Raw genomic sequence first — 19,196 nt, 5'->3', positions numbered from 1 at the left:
GCCGACGTCGGTCGCACCTTAAATAGACGCCCGCGCCAAGACATGAGCCATCACTCCAGACGAGAAGGAATCGCGCACGCACAGGTGGTTGCGTCTCCGAGACGCACCTCTTCGGAGAAAGCCCGGCTCAGAGTGACACAAAAGCTCTGGTATTAATGCGTATGTACACACAATGTCTCGAAGCTAACTATGTCCTAGTGATTATGGTCTCGGAACCGTAACACCCAGGCCCTTCTACTTCTTTTACATCTTGATTGTGCAATGCAACAACTCAGAGAGGTAAGACCCGAAGCCTTTGCGCAGGGTTCCTGGCCCTGTCACATATCCTCAAAACGCCCAGATGTTGCAGATGGTATCATTCCGGTGTCCCCAATGCTCAAGCAAAAGCAAATCCTCTCAACCCGAGAGTAACTCCCCCAACGAGGGAATATCAAAACGCCACTTCCTCGTGTGCTGGCGCCGTGGCTCCGTTCTGTCCGTCCCGTCGCCTTCATCTTCGTTTGATCAGTCCAGCTCGATAACCTCAACAGCATTTGCTGCTTCGCATGTTGTTGGTCGTGTTTTAACCCGCTTCGCAGGCGGCTGCTCGTTCTCCTCTTCATCATCATCTTCGTCGTCTACTTCTTCTACCTTTGGCCTCCACGTTCCGTCTGCAGCGACGTATATTGTCTTGGTGTGAAGCTTTTTCTCATAATCGAGAATCGAACGAACCTCGGCCATGAAATTATCTTTGCGAAGACTGTAAGGACGAGCGTCTCTGTCGCATAAAGGACACTTCCATTTATCGACCAACGACGGCTCAGGTCTCGCCCCAAGACCACGACTACAGTGACGGCATTCATCTCCAGCTGCATGAAGCGTGCACCTAGGCTTGGCCGGCCGTGTTTGCAGCCAAGTGACAAGATCGAAGCATTCCATGTGCGTACAACTCACGCCCCGGACCGGGATCTGGTATATTGTGGCACTGAATGGGTCCGCCAAATCAATGCTAAGATCGTTACCCACCACAGTCAGTTCGTCATCTTCATCCTCGGCGGCAGGCTTCAGACGGTTCTGGATGGCCTTCCTTGTTGAATCAGCCGAAATGACACCGTGCCGTAAGACCATATCGAAAATGTGTTCATGGCTCAAGGTTTCAATAATCTCAACCGCCATGTAGTACGTCGTGTCTGGCTTTTGAGGGCGGGACGGCGGTGAAATCGCCACTGATATCGAATTTGTGCCCGCAAAAATAAGCGGGGTAAGCTCGACCGGTTGGTGCTGTCCATTGTGCTGCTTGCGACGGATCGGCATGACTTTGCCGTTAACGAAGATGTTGATGTGATCAGGCCAATAGGTCTGTGCCACCGCCCAAGTGGATTCTGTGATCTTCGTTGAATCCTCCGGGTTGACTTGCAGCTCGCAAAGGCGAAGACGGTACCGGAGAGACCCGTTGAAGTACTCCGAGACGGGAATGCCGTCTCCTGTCATCGTTCGGCTGGGACAGAGCTTGGCAATGTCTTCTTTAGGCACAGTAAAGACGAGACGGTGCAGCGCTTGCTTGGCCGGCGTTGCGATTGGTCCCACTGCGAGTTTCTTGATAAATTGGTAGTATCTATCCGGCCTAGTCGGGTCACCTGCACCAGGAAGGATTCGTGGGACCCGTCTTGGGCTTCTGACTTCGACTTGATGCAGTGCCGTGCCTAGTGCCTTTGGTTCCCAAGGTGTATGAGGCACCCGGTCCAAAGGGATTTGCACGTGGGGAGGCGCGAACACGTTGCCTCTCAACCGTCCCGATGCATCACGACTTACTTTGGACCGAGCTATGGGCGGCCTTGACGCTTGGTAGTTCCCAACTGCTGGAGCCACTCCTGGAACAGCCCCTGAAACGTTTGAGTTCCACTGCAGATGGCCAGGAACGTTTGGCAGAGACCGCCTTTGAGAGGGTATGTCCTGCGCCTGCTGTAGCCGTGGAGAAGGTAGTTGTTGCGCCTGTGGCGACATAAGACTCGTAACCTGCCTCTGCGCAATAGCCTGGACTTGACGCTGCTGATATTCTTGTTGAGAAGTTTGACGTCTCGGGTCCGGGTTCACGTTTGAAGCTTGCTGGAATCCCTGAGGGTGAAAAGGACGAAGCTGCGGCAGATACGGGTCCTGGGGTATGCCCGGCGAACGACCTGCTACGCCCTGAGGAGCCATAGACTGGGTGGGTGACGTGACGGTTGGTATAGAGATTGAAAGACCTCCCAGGGGCGCTTGCAGCACAGAAGATGTTGGACCATGACTTTGTGACATTCTAGCAGCATGCGGCAATTGTACGCTGGTATAATGAGGAGAGCCTGCTGGAGTGAGAGGCTGGTTCATCTGTCCGGCCATTTGCGGCATCCGCAGCGGACCCTGCTGCATGGGTTGCTGTATTCCACTATTGATCTGATTCGAGTTATGGCTACGTAGCCTCAACTGCGAAGGCACCTGGGCAGGGTTGTTTGAGAAGTTACGTTGGAACTGATGCGGGTTCTGAACGGGCGGGGAAGGGTACATGTCGAACCTCACAACGGGGGAACTTTGCGTCGGAGTTGGCACGCTCGCTTGTGTGGGAGAGAAGCTGGCGGAATGCCCCCTCACTTGCTCGGGCATGGTCTGTTGCTGGAGTATGGGTTGCTGGAGTATGGGTTGCTGCACTCGAGTGGCCTGCGAAGGATGAGTCTGCTGCCGCAATTGCTGTTGTTGCTGCTGCTGTTGTTGATTTCGGTCGTTCTCGTGCACAAGGTGTTTGTACTTCGATATCAATGAATGCTGGAAGACCCTCTGTTCCTGCTCAGACAATCCGGCGTGATCACCGTGGGCGTCTTGCCGGAACAGTGTCATCATCTGATCCGCGATGGGGCCATCAGGGACGCCGATGTGCCGCCTGGTGACTGTGAAGAATATGCCTTCCAGTAATGGCGACCGAAGTTTCAGCTGGTAGCGCAACTCGTCCGCAAGAATCGGGTAGCCTCTACCGGAGCGGGGTCTCATGGCCGGAATGTGAATTCTGTTCCATTGCTCATGGAGGTTGTTGAGGAAAACGGAAACGTCGCCGGCGTGCTTGCGGAAGGCTTCGGTTTCCCACAAACCAGAGGTGCGCGTGTTGGGGAAGTCTGCGAAGAAATGCACTAGCCTCTGGGTCATGTTTTCATTTTTTCTGAGTGTATTCTGTATGATGCTCAGCGCACCCTCTGCTACGTCTGGAGCAAGACCAAGGAGGCGGTACACGGCTTCCCTGTCAATAGACCACACACAAAGAATCTGATGTAGCACGATGTAAAAGTAATCGTCCGTCTCAATGGCTTCTTTGAGCAGTCGGATCCTAGGTGTAGAGGTGCCGTCGTCTGGGAGCTTATTGATACCGCCACAAAAGCGGACGAAGCCGTCGAGGTTCTCAGCCATGACTTTAGGACGAAGACTATCCGCTGGATAGATGCTGGCTCTAGGTAATCCGACGGTCTGCTGGCTGTCATTGTTAACTGGACCTGGAGGTTTTAGCGCGTGATGGCCAGGAGCAACTGGCCGTCCGTTCGACGGAGGCAATGCTGCAGCTTGACTCGACTGACGCCGGGGATCCACAATGATTGCAGAAGCTGGCGTGGGTGGAGGAGCGACAACGCTAGTCACGGAGACTGGATCATGGGACCTGCTTTGAGGTGCATCTGAAGGCTCCAAGCACGTAAGCTTGTCGCTATGTTCGAATGGAACGAATCTCGATGCGGAGTGGTTTCTTTCCGGCAAGAGTGTGGTGCTGGGCCCCGGGGTACCATGGTAAGCATCGGCAGGTTGATCCTGGGTAAACGGTTCACCAGTCAGAGCCGCTATGGTGTTCCAGGTATTGGCTGAATGGCCGTGGCCCGCGTCGGGGCTCTGGACGCAAGAGTCTATATTCTGGAGGGAGCCCTGGTTGGAGTTGGCTGTGGGTGGACTGGGTTGGTCAGTCGGAGCTGGGGAAGGAAGCGCGGCTGCGCAGTCACTATGAGAGAAGGATATTAGAAACAGACATGACGTTTCGGGCGAAAGAAAGGGTTGAGGCATCCCAAGAAGAGAAAATGGCATAGGGAACATACAGTATCTGAGGCTCAAGCACAGCTGCAGACTTGTGTTGCGTGCCGTCAGCCGGGCTCAGAGTGACTGCAACGACACTCCCAGGTGCCAGGCGGTTTATATCTGAGGTGCTGTTTGTTGAGGTACGACTCGGAGGCCTAGAGGGCGGTCGTCTCGGGGTGTCGTGAGCGCCATGAAGTTTGCTCGATATCGGTGCCGTGTTGCGCTGGGGAGCAGTGGACGCTTTTGAATGCTGCCCAGTCATCCACGACGGCTGACGACGATTGCCCAACATGAAGTTGAGCGTCTGGTTCGAGGCGGCGACCTGTGCACCCGATACATAGCCCCCGGCTCCGCTGTGCTGGGTCTCGTGAGGCGTCATAGTCCGTTTGTGCGATGGTTTACGAGTTTTGCGTCGGCGGCGCGGCAAAGGCGAACCGGAACCTTGAGCGAGACTGGATTCGGCCATGTTGGTTAGCAGGGCTGTGATGTGTTACGAGGGGTTGAAGTTGGGAGACGACGCACCATGAGGACGAGGTCCCGACTAGCTAGAAGATATGAGGTCGCACTGCAAGCGTCGAAACCGAAAGTGGAAGTCGGTACGAAGGGTGAGGAAGGTGGTCCGACGGAAGGAGAGACTGTCGAGTGGTGCTGGTGTGGTGGAAGGAGCAGTAGAAAAGACCGTCCACCCCCGCCTGCCACCTCTTGCGCTGTAGGGTATCGCGAGTGTCTCCCGTATGGAAGGTGAAACTGATGGAGCGGCAAGCCGTTGTCGGTCTCGGGAAGGCGCCGGTCAAAGTGCCTGGGAGGCTAGAACCGGTACTCGCTGCTCGGTGGAGAGTTTTATCCAGCAATCCCCGCGCATAGGGTGTCGCATGCCTCTCTCGCGATGTGGGGGCTGTTTTGTTCGATGCGCCACGGGAACGGGCACGTTGTCGTCGATGGACTGCTGAGCGAAGGCGGTGCCGCAGTTTGTGCAGCAACGATCGACAAGTTTCTCGAGAGGAGATGTAGCTAGCTAATCCCCCAACGGTTGACGTGCAAATCCGTCATTCGCGTCTGGAAAATCCTCGGCGACGCTGTGCAGAACCCGGGTGCAGATGGACCAAATCGACAAGTGGATGGCGGCAGGGGACGTGCGCTGGAGGCAGGGACTGATGATTGATGACCGCCAAAGTGGAAGATGAGAGCAAAAGAGCACGCTGGAACATTTTTAGGGTGAAATGGAACAGGTGTTTGCCAGACTAAAGGCTGGAGCCGAGAGGTCTCGACGGGGGAACCTTGGCAGTTGGTGGATACGCTTTAGGCTATTTCTGGCGTAGCCTCTGACGGGCATGTCGACGCCATACCAGTTCTGGCCTTAGCTCGACTTTTCTCTGGCGAGGATTGCAGTTGCTTGGTGGAGTCGCGCCCGGGCCATCTGTGATGTCCTTTTCTGGATTTGGTGATTCTATTGACTGCATCTGCATACGCATTTGCATTTTGCAGCAGCCACGGCGAGCATCAACCTCAAGACGGACGAAAGCCTGCATACAGCTGCTTAGTCTGGCTGCTTGCGACTGGATGACTCTCTCGGACGGCTACATACATTGGGATAAACAGACCTCTAGGAAGTGTATTGGGGTCCTCGCAACAGAGTTCAGGTAAGAGGAACATCCGATTTAGAACAGCTCTGAAAGCCATGTGGAAAGGATAAAACAGTTCTGTGACTCCCTCTCGACGGGGAACCGGATACGGTTTGAACCTAGCCGCGAACTGCAACAACTGCAATACCTAGCTCATCAGTCAACTTAAGGTTTGAAGAGAGTAATGTCCATCCACGACTATTTCATCCCGTCTTAGCCGCGGCTTCTCGGATAACTATCGAGGAGTCATTCTGTTAGATGCTCTGCCCTTGTGGCCTTGGCTCGCAGATGCGCGCTGGCCGACATTACAAACAGTATCCAGCAAGGTGCCTAGATAAACCCTCCGGTTGCGAATGTTTCCTCGTTGCCTCATAGACAATTGTGGTCTTGGTTGTACAACTACTGTCGCCCCCTGTCGTCCGCTGACTGAGCCCCTTGTTCCCAGAGCGTCGAGGTCTTGGCTCACCGTTGCCGGTGTGGTCCAACATTCGTAAGGATCAAATAGGAACGAGAATACTTATCCTTGGTCTTTTAGTTACATGCTCGAAGAGCGTTTGCTCATTGATAGAATATTGTTTTATCTATGTATCAAGGGTTCTCTTGACAATGCTACATATTCTGTCGGGACGTCTTGGATATAATGTAACTACAGCACAAGACTTGACAATGGGCTCCCTTGACTTCTCGCAGTCATGTTCTTTGGCGGCTATGAATTAAGGATTTCGAGTGACAATGGCACTGCCCCAGCACGGCACAACAAGGTGCACGGCGGGCGTTGGCCATCGTATTCGTCGGCTGACTTGTTTCATAAAAGTTCGAGTTCAAGATGAGTTGGTACGCAGACCAGAGGCTGTTGGAAATGAGTGCGTCTTCGGACCGGTGCCGTCCGGAGGCCATTTTGATAACGGCCGAGTCGGAGACGATACGTTATTGTGGAAATAACTCCGATGGTCCTTTTCGCTAGCTTCAATTATCGAATTGCTTATTCATTCTAAGGGTCGGTGTCGTGGGCGGGCGTGCGGATTGGGTAATGTCGGCACTTTGCCTAGGTACAGTAGGTTGTCTCTAGGATTTACACTAGCCAAGCTGCAGCCAGGAAGTTTCTCCGAAGAATGAAAGATGAGGCCAACACGTGAGTTTGAATGCCTCCCGGCCAGCCCCGGCTTGTCAATCTCGTCAGTTGGCCGTGATTCGATCAGCACGCGCCCTTCGGCAAGGGGAATCGCGAAGCAGATTGGATGCATTGGATGAGTCCAGCATCATCCTTGCCGCCTTTTTTTCGCAATAACCCACATGCATGGGCGAAATTAATTGGTGTGCTCTGGGGGACAGACACTCAGCACCCATCCGCGGGACCCATGCTGCGCCGGGGGGGGGGGGGGGGGGGGGGGGGGGGGGGGGGGGGGGGGGGGGGGGGGGGAGCAGCCGGCGCAAGATTCGATCCATCCGTCATGATTCCTCGCAGTCCCCCCTCCCTGGCCGTTGTTGCCCACGAGGTGAGCGGGAAGGTCCTGGTCGCTCCGGGCCTGGTGGGTGTTCGGGTATTGGATCTTCGCCAATGGCGAAACGGGTGACGGCACGGCACAAGATGGCCGGTGAGTTGTCCTTCGGGGGGTATGCGGTCAGGCGGGGGGGGGGGGGGGGGGGGGGGGGGGTTGGAGGCGTGGTCACGGCCATGGGCGTCCGTTCGGTTGTCTACGCAATGGATGAGCCTGGAGCCAAGGCATGTCCTAGCGACGATGGAAACGGAGGGATTTGCCGGCGCGCGGCATTGCGATGAAGGTCGGTCGCATGCCCAGTCGAACCGGTTTTCTGTATACTCCAAGACCGAAGGAGGTGTTTGTAGAGACATTAGGGGGAAGTGGACGTCGAGCGAGCTGGGCGACGAAACAGAAATGAATGATGGGCTGAAGCCCAGACTCTGTTTCTTTCCGTTTGTGGGGGGGCTTGGTGCGTGTCTTGCTTTCCAATGCTGCATCTCGAGACAGGAAAACGGCATGGTGTCAGATCGTTGAGAACGTGTTCTTCCCGTCAGTGGCTTCATTGGCCATCTGCTCCGAATTCTGTTGGCGTCTTTCTTCCATGCTTTCCCCGATCCCCAGCACACGCACGCCCACGCGTTCAGCGTCAAGCGCAATATCACGCCTTGTTAAGGGACCTACCCAACTAGGATAGGTCCGGCCAAGCTGAGTTGGGTCGGACACCTCGCATCGTCCAGCCTTCTTTCTTTGCCGCCCCCTCATCGCGTCTGTAGTTGCCGTGTAGCGTGCCTGGAGTTTGCCTCGAGGTAGAATCGCTCTACTTTAGCTTGCCGTCCATCGTCGACGGTACCTACCTTAGCGATCCATGCTGGTGGTTCCTCCGCGTTTCTGGACTCTGGCTTAAGACGCCTCTTCCCGTCACCTTTGTGTGTTTTGCATTGTGTTTTGATCGTGAAGTCCGACGTTTCTTTATCCTCACAGCCTTATCTCTCCCTATCCTTTTCCTGCGCCTCCAGGAGTCTTTGACCGAGGACTGGTGCATTCAAACACACGTTCACACTGGCACATCTTACCACGCAAAACAATTAGAAGGGGGGAAGAAGAAGAAACAAACATAACACTGCCCCTACTTGACATTGTCATCGCCCATCATCGTCCTATCGCCTACTCTGTCTCTCTCCTATGCCGAGGACGATATTCCATACACCATATTTCACGCAACCAGGAATGCCGCCCGGGCGGCACCACCAATATCCATAGGAGGCACTCCGACTCGGGCTTTGATCCGATCCCTCCAGGAACCAAACAACAGGAACGGACGGGTTCACGGGCGCTGCCGTCCCTTGCGTTGCGCTTCGCCAGCCTCGCTATCAATCATCACACCCTCCTTCATCGCCGCCCCTTCCTCATTCTGGCCTTCTTCCATTCCTTTCAGGTCCTCGCCTCACTCTGCAACACGGCAGACTTAGGCTCAAGCTTAAGCTCAAGCTCCAGGTCGAGGTGTCTTTTAGGTCTGCTAGGACACAAACACACACCCGTCCACATGCCTAGGCCGAGTTGTCTTGGCCACAGCTCCATCGAGTCAGCGGGTTGATCGTCTGCTCCCTCCTCCGTCCCAACTTGGAGCTCCGAGCTTGCAAACCCGCATCCATCCTCTGACCTTTGGGCTCCGTGCGGTCCCTTTCTGCATCCATCCGCCCATCCGCCCATCCACACATGCATCCCTGCGTTACCTGAGAAAGAGGCAAGGAACAAACAAAACAACAAGACATCTCCTCGTATTGCAGCCACCCGCTCTCCTCTGTTGGCCGGCGATCTTGAAGCCGATTGCAATTTAGATTTCTCCGGTACGGGCTTCCGCGCATTCCTATAGCACTCACCACCTTACCTACCACATCAAACATACACACATACGCACACCCACACCCACACCATCAACTTGGGGCCGACGGTTAGCTGGATCGCACCCATCGACCGGACCTTGAGGTCTGCAGCCCCCCCCTCCTCCCCCAGCCCATTCCGGTCCTTTCGCAGAGCAGAGCGGTGCGCATGTGCAAGCGCATCTGTACGGTGTCCGTACCTTGCCTTGCCTCATCTTAGGTGCAGCGGCTCGGCGACAGCAGACTCCTGGGCCACCTTTTCATCCACGTATGTACGTGGGCTTCGTCCGTTCCTCCACTGCCATTGCGTCCCCAGCGTCGTCTATGCGCCTCACCTCACCTTCCTGGCTCGACGTCGCAATGATCCAATAGCGGCCCTCCACGCCAAACCCAGCAACCCCCCAATCACATCCCACAACACGGTCCTGAGCAACTCCAGCCTCCAGCCAGCTGCCACCCGAGCGAACCACCGACCGCAGACCAGCAACGACCCTTATTCAACCACTCGCCACATTTGCCGGCAGCCAGCTCGACATACCAAAAAAACACGTCCCCAGTGGCAGAGAGCAGAGACAAACAAGGAAAGGGAATCCCAGAAAAAAAAACCTACGGCGGAAGGAACGTCAACCACAACAATTTTCTCTCTCGCTCTCACTCTCTCTCTCTCTTTTTCTCTCTTACTCTCGTATTCGTCACATCAGAGAGAAAAGGTCACAAGAAAAGAAGGGGGAGAAAATCTTTTGGGGGAGGCCCATCGTCGAAGAGCCGAATCTTGCTTTGCTCCTTCATTCCTTACCCCGGTCGCAATTCATCTCCCATTCACCACACCACCACCGCCGCCTCCACCTCCACTACCCTCGTCTCTCGCCCTCTCCTCCACCAACAGTACCTACTCCTCCCTCGCGGCCCTCACCTTATCCATATCCGCCCACCATCTAATACCTACCTGATCCCAGCTGCCGAACAACTGACCATCCCTGGCCACTGCTGCAATTTTCGCTTCGACAGCACTTCTTCGCCCCCCCCCCCCCCCCCCCCCTGCTCGCTGCACCCAAGTCAAAGTCGAGCCCAGGCCAGGCTGCCCAGCCAGCGAACTCGTCTCCTATGTATTGATCTCGTCACAACTCTCACTTTCTAGCAAACGCCACCCGCATCTGTCGCGGCGCCAGGCATCGTCGGCAACATGGCTGCTCCAAAGCCAGAAGTTGGTGATATCCTCTTGGTCATCCGTAAGTCCAATCCATCGCTCCGCTAACTAGACCGATGAGCCCACCCGTTGGCCTTGTCCCCCTCGTCGTATCCGCGTCATGCAACCTCGTCTCTCCCCCGCCCTCGACACCAACTGCCTGCTCTCTTGACCACCACAGCCCTTTAGCTGACTTGCCCTTGCTGCAGACGATTTTATCGCTCGCAGCTCCGACGAATTGAGCCTGACCAAAGGCGACCGAGTCGAGCTGATTGAGCGCGATGATGAATTTGGCGATGGCTGGTTTTTGGGCAAGCACATGGTGAACGGAAACAGCGGCCTGTTTCCCGAAGGTACGTCTATACGGTACCCAACATTTACAGGCGGCAAGAGGCTCACTCTCCGTGGCTCAGTCTACACCAGGCCATCCCCCAAGACCGCTCCGACCAACAACTTCTCGAAACCACTGGCGACACTGCCCGAGGTGGTTAACGAACCTAAACAAACAAACACGACGGACGCCGCCGTTCCCGACGAGGAGATTGCTGCCCCCGCCACTCCACCCGCTTCGACGCCGCCTGCCGAGTCGCCCGCTCCCGTCACTCTGCCGTTGAACAACATCAAGCAGGAGACGGCCCCGATCGAAAATGCGCCGCCAACGCCGAACCCGCCGCCTTCGGCAGCCCTGGGCCGTCTCAACACGAACCAGGACCACGTACTGAGCGAGACCCTCAACGTAATCGAAGAGCACATCACCGATCTGCGCTCTACGCCCAGCAATGGCGCAATGCGAGCCCCTCCCACCGATTCCGGCAGCGAGTACAGCGCTCAACTCGATCACCGAATGTCCTACATCCATGGCGAAGAGACGGACGAAGAGGAGGAGGCCATGCACAGCCGTTCCGAGGTGGAGGCGTGGTCGTCGGATCAGGTTGCCGAATACCTCTTCACAGTCGGCGTTGAGAAGTCGCACTGCGAGGTCTTCCGAGACCAGGAGATCACCGGCGAAGTTCTCTTGGGCATGGACCAGAGCTCCCTCTTCATCAAGGCTTTTGAGTTGGGATCTGTCGGCAGGCGGCTCAAGACGTGGCAGAAGATCAAGTCTCTTCAGGATGAGTGCAACAACCTGGGTACTATGACTAGGAGGACCACCCAGACGTACGGCAGCGATGTCGGCTCGGAGGATGCTAGGCGGTCACGAAGCCGGGCCGACACCCTGACCAGGAGGACACCCGTGGACGACAGGGCCATGTCATTCTCGAGCAAGCGCCTCTCCTTCTCGCAAACGCCCAAGCTGGACACCACGTCCATCGTCTCGCCAGTCTCCCCGATTGCTGACAGCCCGACCCGACCAACCCATATGAAACGGCCTTCGGCTGCTTCTGTCAGGGATCTGCACCACTCCCGCAGGCACTCGTCCTCCACCGACTTCCGTTTGACGGGAGCACCTCTGAACAGCACAGTGACACCGAAGCTGGCCACGAGTGGAACGTTTCCTCAGACAGATGGCGTCCATAAAAAGCAACCCTCGTTCGACAGAAACTGGACCCTCGGCAGCGCCTCAACCAGACCCCTTTCTTCTACCGGACTCCAAGACATCATGCAGCAGTCTGGCCTACACGCTCCGGAGTCCGCCATTGACAACGACCGAGGGTACTTCAGCGGCACCGAAGTCGACGGCCGACGCCGCAACGTGCTTAGAAAGCGCGACAGCGTCGCCAGTCACACCCACAAGAACAGCTACGCCGACGAGCAAAGAGTACGCAGCGCCACTGCTATCTCGAGGCACTCGAGGTTTGGAAGCGTCGATTCGAACCGCGACAGTGTTGCTTCGCCGGCGGCGCAAAAATACTACAACATTCAGTCCAACGCCCACAGAAGGACCGCATCGACAAGCACTACGCAGTCCGCGCGGCCGGTGCCACCCGTCAAGGACGTCGGAGCACCCAGCGTCACGAAGCTGGAAGCCAAGGCTCGCGCCTCTCCAGTGCCAGAGTCGCCAGCATCGCGTCAAGGCATCCATGCCGATTGGCTCTCCGCTGTCGTGAAGCCGTCGGTCAAGGTCACCGGGCTGCGGGCCATCTCGGATTCAGTATCGGGAGACCGCAACAAGATGGCCTCGCCAGTCGACCCGTCCCTCAAGGACTCACCTCTGCCCTCGCCCGCTAGGACCGGATCGAGTACACCTTCCGCCGGACCGAGCTTCGAACTTGATTCGCCTGACACAGCAAAGAGCCCCAGCACCGCGACGACCGTGGCGAGCAAGGGCAGCAGAAAGAAGGGCAAGAAGGAGACGAGTGCCTACCAGCGTGGCCTGCTCAAGATCAGTCCGGTAGAGGCCGTCAAGGATGCCGACTACAGTGGATGGATGAGAAAGAAGAGCTCCAACCTGATGACGACCTGGAAACCCCGACTGTTCGTGCTCAAGGGCCGCCGGCTATCATACTACTATTCAGAGAACGACCAAGAGGAGAAGGGACTCATCGACATCTCCTTCCACCGTGTTCTGCCGGCCGACAACGAACAGCTGACTGGTCTCCACGCCAAGCTTACTGGTGCCGGAACGGCCACCGCCCGCGACGCGGACTCCTCGGTGGAGAAGGGGGATGACACCATGTTCATCTTCAAGCTTGTTCCGCCGCGCGCAGGCCTTTCCCGTGCCGTCAACTTCACGAAGCCGACCGTCCACTACTTTGCAGTTCCCAACCTCAAGTCGGGACGACTGTGGATGGCGGCTCTCATGAAGGCCACCATTGACCGAGATGATACCCAGGCGATAACAACGACGTATCAGCAAAAGACCATTTCCCTCGCCAAGGCCAGACAGATGCGGCACCGCCCCCCTGCGCTGATGAACCTAGAAGAGGCTCAAGAAGACCAGAAGAGGAGGGCGGAGGAGGCGAAGAAGAACGCAGACTCCCTCGGCATCACATTCGGCGAGACCGACAGCGGAGTTTCGGGCATGGAGAAGCCGAACTTACCCAAGGTCGAAAGTGCGAACCCCCGGAAGTTGGCCTTTGAATCGGAGAATGACGGCGCAGCCGGAGCACCACAGAGTGCTTAGGGGAGCAGGCCCTGCAAGCGTGCTCGTGGCACCTAATTCAGTTCCCCTTTCCTTGCTTCCTTTCTTGTACCATTGGACCTTTCTATATATACCTTTGTCATGTATGAGGGACACGAATTCCGCATAGGGGCGGCGTATTTGGGATTGCTTGAGGAGAGCCAGACGATCCAGCGAAGACGGGCTTTGGGCCTGGACATACGAGCGAATAATTTTCACAAGAGTGATTCCCTTTGTTTTTTTGTTTTTTCTTCTTCTTCTCTTTGTCTTTTTCTCCTGCAGCTGCGGAGGAGCCTTGTAGAGACCAAGAGCTCTATGGGTAGCACGGAGGCAGCGCGGCATACAGCTGTCCGCACGCGGGAGACGGTTGGAGGAAGGAGGTCAGGAATCTTGGAGGAGTCCTTTACGTGCACTAGAGGCTACGTCGTTGATGAATGGAGTTGGCACGCGACAGCCTCTGTTGCCCCCGCAGGGGCTGGTTTGCTGAAGATAAGAAGGAGGTGATAATCAAAACACTTTTCCCGAAAAATGTTCCGCAGTGTGGTGCAGTCCGAAATATGAACGCTGTCTCTCATGACTCGTTGAGGATAAGAAGCGGCAGTGACTCTGCAGTCGAGTCGATTTCATATTCACCAACATCAGGATTTTCCATGTTCGACGTGTTCAACCTCGGATTGATGTCGAGAGCCCAAAGTCATCCTCAACACGGCAGGGGATTGTTTCCTGATTGCTCAAGACAGAGGGTAACATTGATTGCACAATGAGTTCTCAGCGACATGTCAAGCTATGAAGTAGGCCAACAGGGTCGGTCTCTCGAACGATGGGTGAGGCGGCTGTAGGAAAAAGCCGTTGGTCCCAACCCTGCTCCCCCCCTCCCTTACCATTCTTCGTCGGCTCGAGCTCTCCACACCACGCTTCCGGGTCTCGTTTTCCGTTCAGTTTCGACATGCTTCCTAGCCGGGGGAAGCGCCCCGGCAGACATGATGCGATGAGGCGGGCCCTTGATACCCACACCACCCCTGATTCGTCTCGTAGCCGCTGAGGGTAGGATGCATGGGCGCAGTCGCCCTCGACTACATGGCCAGACGCAGGGCGTTGCTCGTGAGGCTTTCTTGCCCTCTCAGAAAAGCCTACGTTCTCCCACTTAGTTTGTTAAGCTGTACGAGCTCACCTCGAGTCGCAGTTCTCAGTGATGCATCGCCATCTCCAGCGCAGCATTCTCTTCATGGCTTCTCCTTCTCGAGAAGGGTTGACACGTCCCCAGACCACGTCCAGAGCTGGGTGCCTCTGGGCTTTCTCTCTCGTGCATCCGTTGGTAGGGCCCTCTGTTGGACGGCCCATGTCCTGCGCCATCCCCCGAGCCCGAGGGGCCGGCCCGAATGGTTTCAACGTCGGGGGAGAATGCCTCTTTGGGATCGCTGCGCCTGCTAGCTATCGCAGGGCAGGTTGGCTGTGTGCGGGTTACAGCCAGGCTCTCCTGCAAGAGCGTGCATGGGCTGTTGGTTCCCAGAGCTGTTGGTTCCTAGAGCTGTTGGTGCAATCGTGCCCAAGGGCGGGCGCCGTACGCAGAGACCCCGCCGCGGCGAAGGATTAGAAGCGGATTGGAATCGAATTTGGGAAGTTTTCATACCCTTCAAAGACTGAGAAGCTTATTTTATGAATTTCCGAGGTTGTTGTTGAAGAAAATGGTGCAAAGCCAATGTGGGTAGATGCAAATCACGTTGTACGGTTGGATCGGCTGGGCTAGATTCGGACCAACGCCGATTGCTTGGCCGTGTATGTGATACATGGCCCTGTGGCTGTATGCATGTCACAGCCTTCTTCGTGATGGAGGGTGGCCTGCCATTTCAGTCCGAAGCTGTATGCCTCGTCGAGGCCTCCGTAATGCCTCGTTCGGGGTATATGTAGTGAGCGTGTAGACCGTGATACTCCAGTTCTACAGCACAGAATTCCCATCCATCTCAGTATAGCTAGCAAGGCCGCTCTTCAGTATCAAACATGACCGTCCTGATCCAGCCCATGTGGCCAAAAACCGTCACCGACCTCCAGACTTGCCTTTCGACCCCCGTCAGCTCCTGCACAGTATGCCAAGGCCGCGCAAAGAGCAAGCCTTCCTGCGGGAACCCTATCAGCGAGAAATCGCGCCAGAGGATCTCATCCGTGGTTATCGACATCCTCAAGAGCGGGAGTCTGTCCTCTGCCGCGAAGCACCTTGAGCGGCTGGCTTCTCTGGTGCTGTGTAGGAGATGGCATCAGGCGCAGGTCGCCGACAAGATTGTGGAGTGGGAGCGGCGTATGCGGGAGTTTCTCGGGTTGAAGGGGGACGAGGGAAAGGACAGTGAGAAGGGAGAGACCAAACCCGAGATACGGAGATCGAGGCCGGCCGCCTGTTCGACAAAGACGGGGAGCTGCGTTGCTAGACCGTCGAATGCCGGTCGACCGCCCGTTGTCGACGATGTCAAGACAGAGCCTGTGGACGAGAAGCCTCGCGTCAGCGTGGTGAAGCAAGAGCTCGTCAAGGAAGAAGACGAGTGCAAACCCAAACTCGACAGCATCCCCTTCAAGCGCCTGCCCGACAAACCAGCCGTCTCCCCATGCTCTCCGCATAAGCCGACTGCCCATACCTTCACCCCTTACAGCCCGTCCGCACCCACCAGCAAGATCAATAAAGACATCATCAAGAAACTCATCGCCCCATTCACGACAGGGGAGCGAAAAGCAGCCGACACGGGCTACATCTACGGCTACAGGCTCCCGAAAGGCCATGTTACAGCCTCGGGGACCGACGCCCGCCGCATGATCAAGATCGGCTACACGAACAACCCCCAACGACGCATGCGGCAATGGGAATCGAAGTGCCACTACGCACCCGACCTCGTCTTCAAGCGCCTGGCACCGCACTACATCAAGATGGAGGAGATTGTCCACCTGCACCTGGCCAACGAGCGGCGGTGGGACCGGACGTGCCCCGGCTGCGGCGGACCTCACAAGGAGTTCTTCGAGGTCGACGCCGAGAAGGCGCAGGCCGTGGTGGGCATGTGGGCGGCGTGGGCGAGCCTGCGGCCGTTTGACGACGAGGGCAGGCTCATGCCGTACTGGGCGGCGAGGCTGGCGGCACTGGACGTTGACGACGCCGAGTGTTGGGACACGTTTGTGTTGGAGAAGGGCAAGAAGAAGGCCGGATCGGGATGATGGACGATGACGGGTTGCTTGAGATGGCGTTGGCTAGAATAGAGCGGCTGCAGGAGGGTGGTTCTGGAGTTGGGGGGTTTGAGGTTTATACGATACCATGTCATTTTATCACTTTCATTTGGTAGCAGATTATGCGATAGGCAGCGTATACGATTATGATGATGATTGAATCCAAATTACTCCAACTCATTCGCGTGAGCTTGAAAAGTGTCGGCAGGAAACCCACGATAAGACAAACAGCAGGCATATCATCTCACGTAGTTACTGATACGAGTTTCTGAAAATGCAGTTCAGGTTCACCTATCATAGTGACTCACTTCGGATCGTCGGCATTCGACAAAGACCTAGAAACGTAGGTGCATGCGGTCGTTGTAGATCATCGGATTGCGTGCTGATGGGTGAGTCAGATCGGACGCTCAGGATATAAGCTTAGATGGTTGGCCACCAGCGTTATCTCGAGATCTCGACAATTCGAAAACAACGCAAGACGAACTACACCCGGCCCAAAACCACCACACATCACGCATCACCATCAAACAACCACGCGCCATGGATTTTGACCACGAGACGCAAGCCGCATCCTCCCAGCGTATGTACACTGCGCGAGCCGACAACTACGAGAACTCGTTCCACCCGGACTACACCAAGCGCTTCATGGCCGTAGCTGACGTCCAGCCTGGCGAGCGCGTTCTCATCCTGGCCTGCGGCACCGGGCTGGAGGTCTTGATCGCCGCCGAGCAAATGGGCGACAGGGGCGACATCGTCGGCGTCGACATCACCGACGCCATGCTCGCCAAGGCGAGAGAGAAGCAGGAGCGCCTCAAGCCCCGCGCGAGCATCCGCCTGTACAACCACGACGTGACGAAGCTGGAGACGCTGCCGGAGCTCGACGGGCAGGCCTTTGACGTGATCCTCTGCTCCAGCGCGTTTGTCCTCTTCGACGATCCGGACGAGGTTGTCAAGTCGTGGCGCAAGTACCTCAAGCCGGAGGGCAGACTGGTTGTCGACATCACGCACGAGAACAACCTCAAAATCGGGCTGCTGCTGGAGCGCGCGGCGAGGCGGCTGGGCACGCGGTTCCCGAGCAACAGGTCCTGGATCACGGACCGGAACTCGTTCACAAAGATCCTGGAGGGGGCGGGGTACGCCGTGGAGAGGATCGAGCTGATGGACAAGCTGTCCGGCCAGGGCGACACGACGTATGGCATGGACCAGGTCGACGAGCAGTTCGACTGGATCACGGGCACCTCGTTGACCATCAAGCTCGCGACGGAGGAGTTCAAGAGGAAGACGAGGGCCCTGTTCCGCGAGGAGTGGGAGAAGGACGCGGTCGACGGCGAGATTGTCAACGTGGATGCCGTATATATCTATGTGGCTCGGAGGTCTTAGACCACCCTGTCTAGTGGAAATACAGTCTATGCCATTGCCCCTATAGCCTCGCCTTGCCGCTGCCCTTCAGCTGGGGCTTCACCGGGATCTTGGGATGGTCGCCCTCCAAGGGCAGCCCGGTGATCTTCTCCAGCTCCTCGACGGCCTCGTACGCCCGCCCCAGATGGACCTTGATCGTCCCGAAACCCTGCTTCCTTGCTTCCTTCAGGTTCTCACCAATGTCGTCGAGGAACACAACGTCGCTCGCCTTGATGCCCTCGACCCACCCCAACGCCTGGCCCCTTTCGGAGCTCGCGTTCTTGGCGGCGTACTCGTTGAGCATCTTGAGAGCGAGCTGGTACATCCTCGGGTCCGGCTTCCTCAGCCCGACGTGCGCCGACGAGATGAAGACGTCAAACAGGCCGCGCACGGGGTCGTCCAAGAAATCCCTCTTCCACAGCCGGTGGCCCTCGGGGAAGACGACGGTGTTACTCAGCGCCGCGAGGATATACTTGCCGCTTTGCTTGAGCTTCTTCAGCGCGGGGAACATCCACGGGTCCGGCGGGATGGAGTTGGTCATCATGGCGTTGAAGAGGTACTCCCCGTCGATGGCGGGGAGGGGCGGGACCTGCTCAGGCAGGGACGGGTTCTTGGCCCGCTGGGCGGCGTAGAAGGCCTCCCACCGTCCCTGGTCGTGGAGGTCCGCGTTGAAGCCCGCAAAGAAGGCCTTGTCCATAGGGATCGAGCCCGTCTCGAGGCGGTGCCAGAAGCCCGTGGGACTGGTCTTGGAGATGGAGTAGTTGACCCATCCCGGCGGAATGCCGAGACTGAGCTCGTAGTCGAGTATGGATTGAAAAGGCGAGACGACCTGGGAAAGTCAGAGGATAATTGACAACTTATCATGGAATATAATGGCAGTTCATGGTCGGGATCATGGATTAGACATGAAAAAACAAAAGACAGCCATGAAAGTCAAGGGAGGCACTTACACACACGCCGCCAATGTCGAACAAAAGCACCTTGGGCTGCTTGGAATCGGTCATGTCGTCTACAGCTTCCAGAACATGGTCAACCAAGAAGTTGTCTGATTCTTCCAACGACTGCATGGCTGGCTTGAGAGATCTACATCATCTACTTGCAGGAAACCCCACGACTCAAGCGCGTCGCCGTCGCAGGCAGGCGGAGAAGCTGCGGTGGTCGGGGAGCCGAAACCTGGGGAAGGCGACGGCTGACCCCCACCTCGGCGGCGAATCAAACCATGGACCTCGGCCCAAATCTGAATGGAGGGGGACAAGGACACACTGGTGGTCTGGGTACAAGGCTTGGCGTCCTTGATCAGTCAGCTCGTCC

General features: G+C 56.6%; 6 protein-coding genes across 6 annotated transcripts; 4 read left to right on the top strand and 2 right to left on the bottom strand.

Annotated features, from left to right (window-relative positions):
- Positions 1–504: 504 nt before the first annotated feature.
- On the bottom strand, positions 505–1,470 carry ColSpa_11122 (zinc finger protein; the record flags this gene model as incomplete). The annotated part of the gene is made up of 1 exon (XM_049277334.1): positions 505–1,470. One exon carries the CDS (start codon positions 1,468–1,470, stop codon positions 505–507), a length of 966 nt encoding a protein of 321 aa, XP_049133291.1.
- Positions 1,471–1,775: 305 nt separating this feature from the next.
- Positions 1,776–2,180, top strand: ColSpa_11121 (uncharacterized protein; the record flags this gene model as incomplete). The annotated part of the gene is made up of 2 exons (XM_049277333.1): positions 1,776–1,925; positions 2,013–2,180. 2 exons carry the CDS (start codon positions 1,776–1,778, stop codon positions 2,178–2,180), a joined length of 318 nt encoding a protein of 105 aa, XP_049133290.1.
- A 245-nt stretch (positions 2,181–2,425) lies between these two features.
- On the bottom strand, positions 2,426–3,408 carry ColSpa_11120 (uncharacterized protein; the record flags this gene model as incomplete). The annotated part of the gene is made up of 2 exons (XM_049277332.1): positions 2,426–2,451; positions 2,478–3,408. The coding sequence occupies 2 exons, from the start codon at positions 3,406–3,408 to the stop codon at positions 2,426–2,428; spliced, it is 957 nt and encodes a 318-aa protein (XP_049133289.1).
- A 6,814-nt stretch (positions 3,409–10,222) lies between these two features.
- On the top strand, positions 10,223–13,289 carry ColSpa_11119 (protein BOI2; the record flags this gene model as incomplete). The annotated part of the gene is made up of 3 exons (XM_049277331.1): positions 10,223–10,268; positions 10,435–10,578; positions 10,609–13,289. The coding sequence occupies 3 exons, from the start codon at positions 10,223–10,225 to the stop codon at positions 13,287–13,289; spliced, it is 2,871 nt and encodes a 956-aa protein (XP_049133288.1).
- A 1,995-nt stretch (positions 13,290–15,284) lies between these two features.
- On the top strand, positions 15,285–16,478 carry ColSpa_11118 (uncharacterized protein; the record flags this gene model as incomplete). Its single annotated transcript, XM_049277330.1, has 1 exon — positions 15,285–16,478. The coding sequence occupies one exon, from the start codon at positions 15,285–15,287 to the stop codon at positions 16,476–16,478; it is 1,194 nt and encodes a 397-aa protein (XP_049133287.1).
- Positions 16,479–17,027: 549 nt separating this feature from the next.
- On the top strand, positions 17,028–18,738 carry ColSpa_11117 (arsenite methyltransferase; the record flags this gene model as incomplete). Its single annotated transcript, XM_049277329.1, has 2 exons — positions 17,028–17,837; positions 17,914–18,738. 2 exons carry the CDS (start codon positions 17,028–17,030, stop codon positions 18,736–18,738), a joined length of 1,635 nt encoding a protein of 544 aa, XP_049133286.1.
- Positions 18,739–19,196: the final 458 nt, after the last annotated feature.

Source organism: Colletotrichum spaethianum (genome assembly GCF_022836535.1).
Source record: "Colletotrichum spaethianum MAFF 239500 DNA, contig42, whole genome shotgun sequence".
Taxonomy (NCBI): Eukaryota; Fungi; Ascomycota; class Sordariomycetes; order Glomerellales; family Glomerellaceae; genus Colletotrichum; species Colletotrichum spaethianum.
This window is presented reverse-complemented; position numbering and strand designations above follow the sequence as displayed.